At 40.0% G+C, this 12,889-nt stretch overlaps 1 protein-coding gene across 6 annotated transcripts in view; it reads left to right on the top strand.

Moving 5' to 3' along the window:
* Positions 1-12,889, top strand: part of LOC122648677 — a 69,056-nt gene that overhangs the window by 38,004 nt on the left and 18,163 nt on the right. For all 6 annotated transcript variants that reach the window (XM_043841895.1, XM_043841897.1, XM_043841896.1 and 3 more), the window contains one exon: positions 10,519-10,575. In XM_043841895.1, the coding sequence (XP_043697830.1) occupies positions 10,519-10,575 (57 nt within the window). The remainder of the gene's footprint in view (positions 1-10,518; positions 10,576-12,889) is intronic.

The raw sequence follows: 12,889 nt of genomic DNA, 5'->3' as shown, positions 1-12,889 counted from the left end.
TGTGTTTGAAAACTAAATTGTATATGTATCACACAGCAGAGGAGGAGAGAAATAACAGGTCATTTGTACTGTAGAAGAGAGCTGTATATATAATCTTTTCTCGAATGACATAACAGCATCAACATTTGCTCTTCCACCTAGCTGTTTTGTTCAAATTGGACTTCATTTGATAGCATGGTGATAGGGATAAACTTCACTTAATTGTCATAAAGTTAACTCACCCACAAGCAGAACCATAGGGTAGAAATTCCGGAAAAGGAGGCCAATGGCTAAAGAACCGAGGTTTAGATCAAGCCCAAGTTCTGGTCGAATATGGAGTTAGGGTAGAGAAACAATAATCCCAAGTTTGATGGGGATTCAATGGTTAGATTGATTGTTATATTAGGAAGAACAAAATTAGAGAATAAGGTAACAGATTTAGCAACAACCAATATCTACCAAACTGTTGGACAGATAAACACCAGATTTGGGTGGAAGGTGAGGCCTTATGGGTGGAGGATACATTCTTCCAAAAATCTCATCAAACTGATGGTTAGATTGATAGATAACAACATACGTATGGAATTAGTAAGTAGGTTCAACTTCTGGTCGACAGATGATGCCCAACAGTGGAAGAACTCTTCAAAACACCAAGAGGATCTGCTGTCACTGACAACCAACTAATAACCTAACCCACTAATAACCAACTAATACTTAACCCACAATAGGTACTGACTAACAGTAGGGTAAGTTACTTATTTTCAGCAACCAAAAAGTAGGCAACAAACCTAACAGAAAGCTAATAACAAGGTCTTTTGATACTTAGGATAGCCACTGGTCTGCGACACATTACTGTTATTAACACCCAACCACAGAAAAATAAAGCAGCAGAGTAATCTCTACTGCCGGCAGAACAGAATGGCTCTAAAAACTCGGAAAATAAGATGATGTACAAAAATATCAACTAGTCAACTCAGCTGGAGAAACCCTCCCAGTCAAAAGTAGGGACCATAGGAAGGAATAACACTTCATTTCAGCCAATTCTAATGGCTGGATTAGGAGATATGAAAGAAATTCAAAATTAGAAAGTCAGAGTTTAGAGTAGAAACTTAATACCTCTGATGGTTTCAACCACTGGATGACCAAGAAAATATAATTGAAGGTAGTTTATGACTAGGGAATAACATACCAAAATTTGGACTCAAACCTAATGGTTGGATGTGATGAAAATCATCATGGAAGATTGCTGTCCAGAAAAGTCCAGAAAAGAAGTGCCACAGTCCGCTGGAAATATAACTCCACCATTATCAGGTCCTGTTGATGTATCAATTGAACCTTTTTCACACAATACAACAGCAGCAATGATGGAGGGAACGTATGGCCACAAAAGCCTCTATTTATGGTTGTTGCAGATGAAGATAATGGAAATTAACATAGGATGAATGGAACAGAAGAAGAGGGAAAAGGGGAGATATGACCAAGGCCTCTCACCTATGGCCTTGGTCAGTCTCACACTAACCTAGGTATCTCACCTATCTCACTGTCTCACACTGCCATGGCATAAAACCAATTCATATTCATCTTCAAAATCATGGGGAGGACTCTAGGGTCCCTTACACTCATAATGGCTATTGCCTAAACATAAGAAGGAAAGAAAAATAAAAAGAAGGTCCTTACAGGGAAATGATGGAACTTATACAGGAAGTTACTAAAGTATCTTAGCTAAGGAACAAAAAAAGAAACTGTAAAACTGTTTAATAGCCTAAGATAACAAAAGAAATCACTTAAAAAGATCCCTCACAACTCTAATTTTGGGTGAACCAGAAAACACCCAGCCCAATGGACTGGCCTGGCCCAAAAGCCAGTTAAGTGAACCCTTAATGGGCTTCCAGCCCATACCTGAACTAAACTTTCCCCAAAAGGCTGGCCCGATACTGATGGCATGTGGGGCTTAATGGGCTCAATTCTTGCTTTCATCCTTCGATCTACATTGAAGGTGCTGGAATAGAACTGTAAGCAGCACTGAATATGAATGCTTGAATGACCAGAATCGATCATCCAGCCCCTTATTTATAATAACCACAAATCATAACCAAAGTATGAATCCCCCCCTAGTCCTATTCCTATTAGGAATTCCCACTCCAATTAGGAATCCCAAATAGAGATCAGATAGAGGGAAAAATACAGAAAAGAAATAAAAAATAAAACACAAAACAACTAAAACAATAGGACTAAATTACCCCTATCGGGTAAAGTAGCCCATCTCAACACTCCCCCTCAAGTTGGAGTAAAGATGTCGATCATGCCCAACTTGACTAGATTGGGATGAAACAATTTCCTAGACAATCCCTTGGTGAAGATATCAGCAAGTTGATCAGTAGATGTCACAAAGGGAATACAAATCAGCCCATCTTCTAACTTCTCTTTGATGAAATGCCTATCCACCTCAACATGCTTGGTACGATCATGCTGTACTGGGTTGTGTGCTATGCTGATTGTAGCCTTGTTGTCGCAGTACAACATCATAGGAAGACGAATAGGAACACCAAGATCTTGTAGCAAACCTTTAAGCCAGAGTAACTCACAAATACCTTGTGCCATAGCTCGAAACTCAGCTTCGGCACTAGAACGAGCAACTACATTTTGCTTCTTGCTACGCCATGTGACAAGATTTCCACCTACAAATGAGCAATACCCAGAAATAGACTTGTGATCCGCAGAACCAACTCAATCAGCATCAGTGTATGCTTCTATCCGTAGGTGACCATGTGCAAACAGAAGAATTTCCTTTCCAGGAGCTGACTTCAAATAGTGCAAGATACGAAGAACAGCCTCCATATGAGAAGAGTAGGGATCATGCATAAATTGGCTCACAGTACTCACAGCGACAACAATGTCAGGACGAGTGTGTGAGAGATAAATCAGCTTCCCTACAAGTCTTTGGTACCGGCCTTTATCAACAGGCTCACCCTCTTTTTCCGTAAGCCAAACAGTAGGATCCATAGGAGTATCTGAAGGGTGGCAGCCTAACAACCTGGTTTCAGCCAATAAGTCTAGGACATACTTCCTTTGGGAGAGAAAAATGCCTTTAGAAGATCTGGCCACTTCAATCCCAAGAAAGTATCGTAGTTTCCCTAGATTTTTAATCTCAAATTCTTGTCCAAGGAAGGTCTTCAACTGTCTGATCTCATCACCATCATTGCTAGTAACCACTATGTCATCAACGTAGACTATAAGAACAGTGAGTTTTTCACCAGCCCTCTTTATAAAGAGTGTGTGATCAGCATTACTCTGCTTATAGCCCACAGAAATCATGGCCTTGTGGAACCGGCCAAACCATGCTCGAGGTGACTGCTTCAGCCCATATAGTGCACGCTCAAGCCTACACACTTTTCCTTGGTTTCTGTCACAAGAGAACCCTGATGGAATGTCCATATACACCTCCTCATCCAGTGCTCCATTTAGGAAGGCATTTTTTACATCTAGCTGCTGCAAATCCCATCCACGGTTGACTACACAAGATAATAACACACGAACAGTATTTAACTTTGCAACAGGTGCAAAAGTTTCCTGCTAATCAATGCCGTATGTCTGAGTGAACCCCTTAGCCATGAGTCGTGCCTTATACCTATCCACAGTGCCATCCACCTTCTGTTTCACCACAAACACCCATTTACATCCAACAGTTTTCTTCCTAGGTGGAAGAACCACAAGCTCCAATGTGTTATTTTTCTTCAAGGCCTCCTTTTCTTCCATCATAACTGCCTTCCACTTTCCATCTGATAAAGCTTTCTGCCAATTGTTAGGAATACGAACAAAAGAAAGGGAGGAAACAAAAGCACGAAAGGATGGGGAAAGGGAGTCATAAGAAACAACATGAGATATGGGATGCTGAGTGCAAGTTCTGACGCCTTTGCGAAGAGCAATAGGTAATTCAGGAGAAGAAACATTACCAGGTGGAGAGGCAGGTTCTGGATCCGGGTTCGGCAATTGGGCAATTGGATGGGTACTGAAGCAACGGTTGATTGAACCTGCTTATGTTTCCTTCCATAGGTCTTCACAGTACTTTCATCAATCCTCCTCTGAAATTCACTAATAGTCCTTTGGATAGGAGTTTAGACCGGGGTAGGTTGCTCCCCCTAAATAGAGATAGTCTCCCCCTGTATAGGAACCTCTCCCCTTGACTCAGGGGGAGTACTAGGGGTAGGCCGAACTGGTTCAGACTCGTGGTAAACAGACTGAAGTGGAGGTGGAGAGTCACTAGTCAGCATAGTCAGCACATCTTCACTAGCACTCTCCCCCTGAAGAGGTGGGGACACATAATATGAAACACTTTCATGAAAGACGACATCCATGCTGACAAAAGTTCGGCGGGATGGAAGGTAATAACATTTGTACCCCTTCTAAGTAGCAGAGTATCCCAAGAAAATGCAGCGGAGACTACGGGGGTCAAGTTTACCAGGGGACCTTGTATCCCTGGCATAACAAACGCAGCCAAATACCTTAGGTGGGACTATAAAGGAAGAAGAGCCAAGTAATAGCTCAATAGGGGTTTTGGAATGAAGAACCCGACTGGGCAGCCTATTAATTAAATAGGCTGCAGTAAGGACAGCATCTCCCCAATAAAGGGAGGGACATTGCGAGCAAACAGAAGAGCTCTAGCCACCTCCAAGAGGTGGCGGTTTTTCCTCTCAGCCACACCATTTTGGGTTGGAGTGTCAACACAGCTGGTCTGATGGAGGATTCCATGGGCAGCAAGGTATTTTTGGAACTGACCTTCCATATACTTTGGCCCATTGTCACTCCTCAAAATTTGAAGAGTGGCATTAAATTGGGTCTTAACCAATTGGTAAAAATGCTGAAAACATGAAAAAACTTCATTCTTTGTGTGCATAAGGTAGACCCAAGTGAACCTAGAATAGCAGTCTATAAAAGTGACATGCCACCGATGACCAGAAAGGGAAACTTTTCTACTAGGACCCCCCACACATCAGTATGAACAATATGAAATAAGGAAGATCTTTTATTAGAAATGGGATAATTTGAACGTGCCTGTTTAGCCAAGACATAAGGCTCACAAAAAAAATCTTATTACAATCTTTAACTAATGCTGGAAATAAAGTGGATAAAGTACCTAAAGGGGGATGGCCTAGCCTAGAGTGCCATTGGTGTAATTCAGAAGAGAAAGATGCCGGGTAACAGAGCCTAGAAGGTAAAGCCTGGGTAGATGTAGGATCTCCATCAAGCAGGTACAATCCACCATGCATTTTACCCGATCCAATCTTCTTCCCCGAGTCCAATTCCTGAAAAACACAATGAGTGGGAAAAAATGTCACTTTACAATTCAGAGATTTGGTGATACTGCTAATGGAAAGAAGGTTAGTGGTAAATTTGGGAATATGCAATACAGATGACAATGTAAGAGAAGGAGAACAACCAATGGACTCTTTCCCTGAGATGGAGGAGAGGGACCCATCAGCAATTTTGACTTTATCTTTACCAGAAGCAGGAGAATATGTATTAAAAAGACTAGAAGAACCTGTCATGTGATCAGTAGCACCGGAGTCTTTGATCCAAGGAGTGGAGACTACTGATGCACAATGACCAGCAAAGGAAATACCTATACGGGCAAAGAATGAAGCTGAATTGGCAGCAGATGTAGTAGAGGCAGTGGCAGCGGATGTGTTCAACATACGCCGGAGAGCCTAGAGTTCTTCCTGGGAGAAACCAAAGACTGAGCCTTAGTGTGATATGGTTTCTGACAATGCTCACACTTCACAGGTTCTTTGGCAGTAGCAGTAGCAGCAACACTGTCAGAAGAAGTAACAGGGGTGGAGCTAGCAGTCTCTGTAAGGCTGATCTCTCAACTTTGGGAGTAATCATCATGGCAGCCCTTCGTGTCTCTTCAGTGTGAACATAAGAAAAAGTCTCCTCTAAAGTGGGGAAAGGAACCCGACCAAGGACTTGCACCCGAATAGAATCATAATCATCATTGAGGCCAGCCAAGAAATCATAGACCCAAAACTGATCAACATAAGAATGATAGGTAGTAATGTCAACAGTGGTAGTAGGTTGAAACTGAGCATAATGATCCAATTGCTGCCATAAACACTTGACGGCAGCATAGTATTTAGTGACAGACATCTTCTTCTGAGTAGTATTTTGGAGTGTCTTCCTAATTTCATAAACCTGAGCACCACTACCTGATCGACCATAAGTTCCCTTGACAGCAGGCCATATCCGAGTAGCGATGTCAAGGAGGAGATACTTGACTGAAAGGTCGGTGGTCATAGAATTCAAAACAAATGACATCACCATAGCATCGTTGGCAGCCCATTTAGTACGGGCAGCACCTTCTTCAGTAGGCTGTTTGGTGGTGCCAGTAAGATGGCCAGTGAGTCCCCTACCAGCCACGGTCAAGGATAGTGATCTGGCCCATATTAAATAATTCGTACCATCAAGCTTAATGGCAGCAGCATAGGGAAGAAAGTCATTCCTAGTTTGACCATCCCCTCCAGAAGTAGCAGTAGTCATATCTGAATCACCCATAATTCAGCCAGGCAGAAATCGATCCACTAATTTGAAAAAACAGATCTTCAAAAAACTGAATAGAGTGTGAAGGATGGGTTTTGAAGTTGCAGCAATTTCAGCCGTCAGAATAGGCTGAAAATTAGATCAAGTGCTCCTCTAGTAGTGGAGAAGAAGTCTTCCAAAAATTAGCTCCTTCGGATGAGCTAATAAGAAACCCTAAATTTATCAAAATTTAGGAAAAAACCTGATTTGCGGAGAAATCGCAGGTTGGAATCTGAATTAAGTTTGATCCAAAGCTGCAGTCTTCAATCAGGGAAGGGTGTAGACCAATAATGGCAGGAACCAATCTCCAAAAAAAAAAACAGAAATCAAACTGTAGTTGAAGAAGTAGCTTGATCTCCAAGGATGGAGGGATTCTGCCGGCAGATTTAGGTCACACCAGTTGTCTTTGATCTTCAGTGAGGTGTCATTGAGGGCAGCAGCTAAATCTTCATTGGATCACCTCAAAGTTGCTGCCCTGAATGAGATAGAGAGTCCGAGAGTGGTGGAGAAGAAGAGAACCAGTAGCCGAGAGAATTGGAGCAGAAAAACCAGAAAAAAATCGAGAGGGCTGCTCTTCAGATTAGAGGTGACTCTAATACCATGTAAGCAGCACTGAATATGAATGCTTGAATGACCAGAATCAATCATCCAGCCCTCATTTATAAAAACCACAAATCATAACCAAAGTATGAACCCCCCCCCCTAGTCCTATTCCTATTAGGAATTGCCACTCCAATTAGGAATCCCAAATAGAGATCGGATAGAGGGAAAAATACAGAAAAGAAATAAAAATTAAAACACAAAACAACTAAAACAATAGGACTAAATTACCCCTATCGGGTAAAGTAGCCCATCTCAACAAGAACCTCAAACAAGGTGCCGCAGGGTATGTACATGGTAGGGATGAATCCAATTGAACTTGATATCACCAACAAGAACTCCACACCAATGGTGCAGCAGGGCAGTGATCATAGCTTCAACAGAGCTAGGGTTGCAAGAGAATATGATAGAAGAAGAAGGGAAAGAAGGGGATATGACCAAGGCCTCTCACCTATGGCCTTGGTCAGTATCTCACTAACCAATAGGGAAGCTGACCGCACAACTGCATCTCTCAGCAAACAAAGGCACAAAGCCAATATTCATTCATTATCATAATTGTGAGGAAGGCTCTATGGCCCCTTACAATATAAAGAGGAGTGTACTGCCTAGAAAGGAATGCAACGAAATGGAAAATACTATAATAAGCCCCCACACGGCCACACATGTAGTAGTGATGCCTTGTACATCAAGAAAATAGAAATAACAAAATTAGAAACTAAAGATTGACTACTAAGTAACCAAAATAGAAACTAAGGCTACCTATTAGTAGTAGTACAAAATTACCCCCACGATTCTCCCAGACCAAGGTTGGTCTGACCTGAATCAAAATAGGTTCAGTTGAAGAACCGCGGCTTATTGAATGGGCTGGTTCTTCATCTTCTTGCGGCTATATTTTTTGGAGTATAGTTTGTCTAAATCACATGGACGATTCTTAAATTTTCATCTTGTAGTTGGTGTTATTTACGCTCACAACTCAAGTATATGCCTTGAACCTGGCACTACTTTACTAAGGTATGTGCGACTTTGGGGCTTGTTCTGTACTTGTAAGAGACTCTGGTTGGGCTGCTCTATTCTAGCAGAAACCATGCATAAGCTTTATTTGGCAATTACAGCTCTAGCAAATTGATTTGGTCAAACAAATTGAACCTTCTGTAGTTTGGACATTGGTTAGGCTGTGACAATATTTATTATCTTGCACATTCATCACATCAAAAAACTTAAGATTAGCTGTCTTCCACATTTATTGTTTGATCAAACCTGTAATCTGTATAGTGGTGTATTGTTTTTCATACTCAGTTCAAAAACTCGGCAAGATCTCGGATATCTCGAGAATCTCGAGCTTCTCGAGACGAGATGACATACGAGACACAAAATATGCACAGTTTCAAATAACTCAACCGAAATTTTGAATATTTCGTGAATCTCGGAGAAATCTCGACCTCCTTAGTACTCATAGTATTGTATTGTTGGGACTTGGGAGTTGAGACGTGGAAGACTAGGGTAGTAAGGTGTTTATGACTTATGTATTATTCATTGTACTTGGGTTGGGTGTTTATGTAATATGCATTGTGAACACTTCACTGTATCTTGTGGTTTGTAGTAGAAACTTTAAGTCTTTTAATTATTTCTTAAATAATTATTCAATATTATGTGTCTTCATCCATTATTGCATAATTTACTTGTTTTACTTGCCACTTATGTCTTATATCATTCAAACAATGTGTAGAATAGGCAATATTACATCAAGGGTTCGGCCTTTACTACCAACCATGGGTGCAAATCCAAAACACCAAATTGGGTGTTTTTTTCTTTTCAATTTGAAGATTTAAATATGTTTATTAAGCCTAAAACAAGCTTCCCTTAAAGTTTCAGAGCCAGCTATGGCCAACCGAAACATCATTCTGAAACCCAAAAAAAAAAAACAAAAAGCACTGTCTTGCCGAGATCTTGAGAATCTCGACCTGGTCGAGACAAGTTTTCGAACCATGGTCATACTCCTTTAGTTATCATAGTTATTTGATGCCATTTCTGTGATTTATATGCAATCCAACCACAGGAAGTGTGTATAGATGCATTAGAAAAGGAACTTTCTGTTTCTAGTAGGTCTTGAACACGAAACCTGTAACCTAATCAATGATTAAAAATCAGGATCTTATAGGCTGGATCAACTGATCCATATCAGAATCCTGGCAACAATCCATCTAATACCAACCAATATTGTGTATCTCTGTTACCGCGTTTTAAATCAATGACCTCAATATAAGTCGACTAGCTAACGGAGTTAGTGAGTTTGCTTGCTAAAATCTTCCAACAAATGGATGTAATTATATTTGTTACTCAAGGGTGTTCCCAGTGTACGAGGTTCCCGCTACTGCAGGGTCTGGGGAGGCATATGTATGCAGCCTTACCCTTGCTTTTTCTGTGGAGAGGCTGTTTCCTTGTTCAAACCTGCAACCACCAAGTTGCAATAGAGAAACCTTTGTTACTCAAGAAAACTTGAAAATTCTGGGACCCTGTATGATTCATACTATCAAGTCTTGGGCCTAAATTCTGGCCCAGGCTGGCCTGGGCATGATCTGTCTGGACTAGTTGATCCTTAATAATACATCATCTCTTTGTTTTTTGTAATTGTTATGACCCGCCCCAGACCCCGCAGTGATGGGAGGCTCATGCATTGGGTACGCTCTTTTTGTTTATATTTTTTTGTTTCGATTGCATCTCACCTCAGTTAGGCACATGCCTCTCTCACACCTTTCAACTCAGGCAGGCAGTAAGAAGCTTTGGTACCTTACATCCTCCTCTTGCCTAAGCGTTCTTGTGTTTTCTATGATGTTGAGTTTAAAAGAGTTTGATATGCTCATTTTTTGCAGAGTCAAAGAATCTAATTCAGCTATTTAGGATGGTTCTGCAAAAACCAATTGTAAGTTTGTATATGAGGGAGTGAGTTACTCACCCCTACCTAACAACATAAGAGGCAGAAATGGAGGATCATTGATAGCTTTATCCAAGCTATCTTTTGTACTTGTTAGGACCAATTCTTGAATATGAATGAATCACTCAGTTGGGAAGAAAAAGGGAAAATTAAAATGTGATTCAAGGTTAGAATGTAAATTTGGTGAAATTTCATTCATCTGGAATGAACTGTAATTACCATGGGAAAATCCCAAAATAATTCTTATTGGTTTTTATTCATACATGATTTAGTTTATTGCTGCACACATCGTCTTTTAGGGTTCTGAAAGGCCTAAACTAACTTTCTAAAGGAGGGTGCCCTCCATATTATATTCCCTAAGCTTTTCTTGGTGCTTTTCTACTTTCATCTGGGTCAGACTTCTGCTGTTGACTTGTTTTTCCCCCTCATTGCAGGCTTTACTAGAGGAATGGATTTCTACTAGGACATTTGTCAACAAATGTCTATCCCAGGTACCATGGATGACTGCCACAACAATCAATTAAGAGATTTAGGGTGTATATATATCATATGGAATATAATGTGGCTTTTCCAGTAACTTCTTCAGAAGTCTGCATGCAATTTTGACATTTGATTGTTGGCCACTGTTAAGCAATTTGGTATGAAGTTGCTAACCTAGGAAAGCAGGATCTAAAAGAAAAATTTTATAGTTAAAAGATTATGAATTTCTTTTTGTCATACTCCTTTAGATTATGTATAGTCGTGTATTGTTTTTGTCATACTCCTTTAGTTATTATAATGTGGCTTTTATAAGCTTCCCCTTTTTAATATCTAAAATGAAAATTCACATAAAAGAAATTCTATTAAATTGATCCTCAAGCTATAGAACAGAAAATTTATCTAAAAATGATAGGGAATCATGAAAGACATAATTTAAAAAGAAGACCACAGTGATGTGATATCAGGAATTTTTGTTATACCCCATGCGAAAATAACAAATTAGGAATTTTCTTCTTTCAATAGAACTTAATATACCATGCATCAAGAATGACTTGCCAAATTGCTGAACATACCAGATGACAAAGATGGCTTCAAAATATTGATTGGTACAATGATGGTCAAAAGGGAATTGATAATGATAGTGTTGGACTGGCGGTCAACGAGAACTACACAATAGCCAATCAGACTCTGATAAAACAATAAAAAGCTTTTATTTCATCCGCCACTTTTCACGAAGGTAAAGCATACCTTAAACTAAAGATATTTTCAGACCTTCACTTCTCCTTTGGGCTGCAACTCCCTGGCTAACAAGGTGGCGACGACAGGCCCGACTGTAAGAGTAAAGTCTCTCTCTCTCTCTCTCTCTCTCTCTCTCTCTCTCTCTCACACACACACACACACATAAGTAAAGTTCCTTTGATTGAGAAAGGCTTCTATAACGCCACACATCCCGGGATAAGGGAAGATGCAGCCCTTATGGGCGGAGATTGTAAGGTCCTAAAAACCATCCATTTTAAAACGTTTCGAAATCAAATAAAAACAAACAACCTGTTGGAATATGTAATCCAAAATACAGTGGCAGTATTCTGGTCCTTTCGGGCTTGCTTAGTTGTTAAGTTATTAGGATCATAAAGTACTAAATCTCGAGATTTGATTTCGAATATTTCGAAAATCTCGACCAGGGCGAAACGAAATGGTACCTCGAATAAAAAAAATACTAAATCTCGGTCGAGATTTCGATTATCTCGTGATATCTCGAGATATTGGTGCATATCTCGCGAGATATCGAGATTCTCTTTTCAAAACACCTAGTACAAACGGCAGAAACTCATTAGTCTCGATCGAAATTTCGACTGGCTGCTCTTTTGTGGTTTGTTTCTTCTGTTTTCTTCATTCTTCAAACTCTTTTTGCTGATTTGTGTACCGACCTTCGAATCTATGCCGGAACCACTTGGAGAACACAAGATTCAAACTTCTTAAGTTGTTAACTTGTTATTGACTTAATGTACTAAATATTATGACTTAAGTTACGACTTATGAGTCATTGATTTTATGTTTCCAACTTCCAAGTCAATTTACTTGTTTAAATTGCTTATTAATCATTAATTTCTTATGTCCTCTAGAACTTAAAGTCTTAAACAATGTGTATGTGTAATTAACTAAGTTATACATTAGGGTTCGACCATACATTGCCAATCAATGGTCCAAAATACCACTTTGGGTGACTTTTTTGCAATTTGAACATTTAAATGTGTTTATATAGCCTAAAATAGGGTTTCCATGAAGTTTAAGGCCTTAACTTGGCCTTAAACCCGCCGAAATGACCTACCGAAACATACCAGAAAAATGCAAAATTTTGACCGAAATATCCGAAAAATATCCGAAATTTCGGATATTTCGGTCAGCCCGAAACATCGAAACGAAACGAGTTTTCGAACTATGATTAGGATTAGATTGCTGCTCTTATAGAGTCAGCTAGTTAGGGGTACTTATCAATGAATTAAGCCATTCCATTCTCTAATTCTCTCTTTCTAACCCACGGTTCTGCCAACATGGTATCAAAGCAGGTCTGATCTAGGTTAGAAAGAAAAAGAAAAAAAACCCTTTTTTCTTCAATCGACTTCTCCCTCCTTTCTCTCTTTCTCGGCTTCTCCTTCTTCTGTTTTTTCTTCTTCTCATCCTTGTAAGGGGGCAGCACTAATGAGGTAATCAAAGCATCCAATGATTTAGTTGCTGCCGCCTCCCAATCTACCTTTTTCATTACAATTGTTTCTAATCGATAGCTGCTGAAACTACCACTGCAATATTGGAGCTTTCCAAAAATTT

This window comes from Telopea speciosissima, chromosome 1 (assembly GCF_018873765.1).
Source record: "Telopea speciosissima isolate NSW1024214 ecotype Mountain lineage chromosome 1, Tspe_v1, whole genome shotgun sequence".
Lineage (NCBI taxonomy): Eukaryota > Viridiplantae > Streptophyta > Magnoliopsida > Proteales > Proteaceae > Telopea > Telopea speciosissima.
This window is presented reverse-complemented; position numbering and strand designations above follow the sequence as displayed.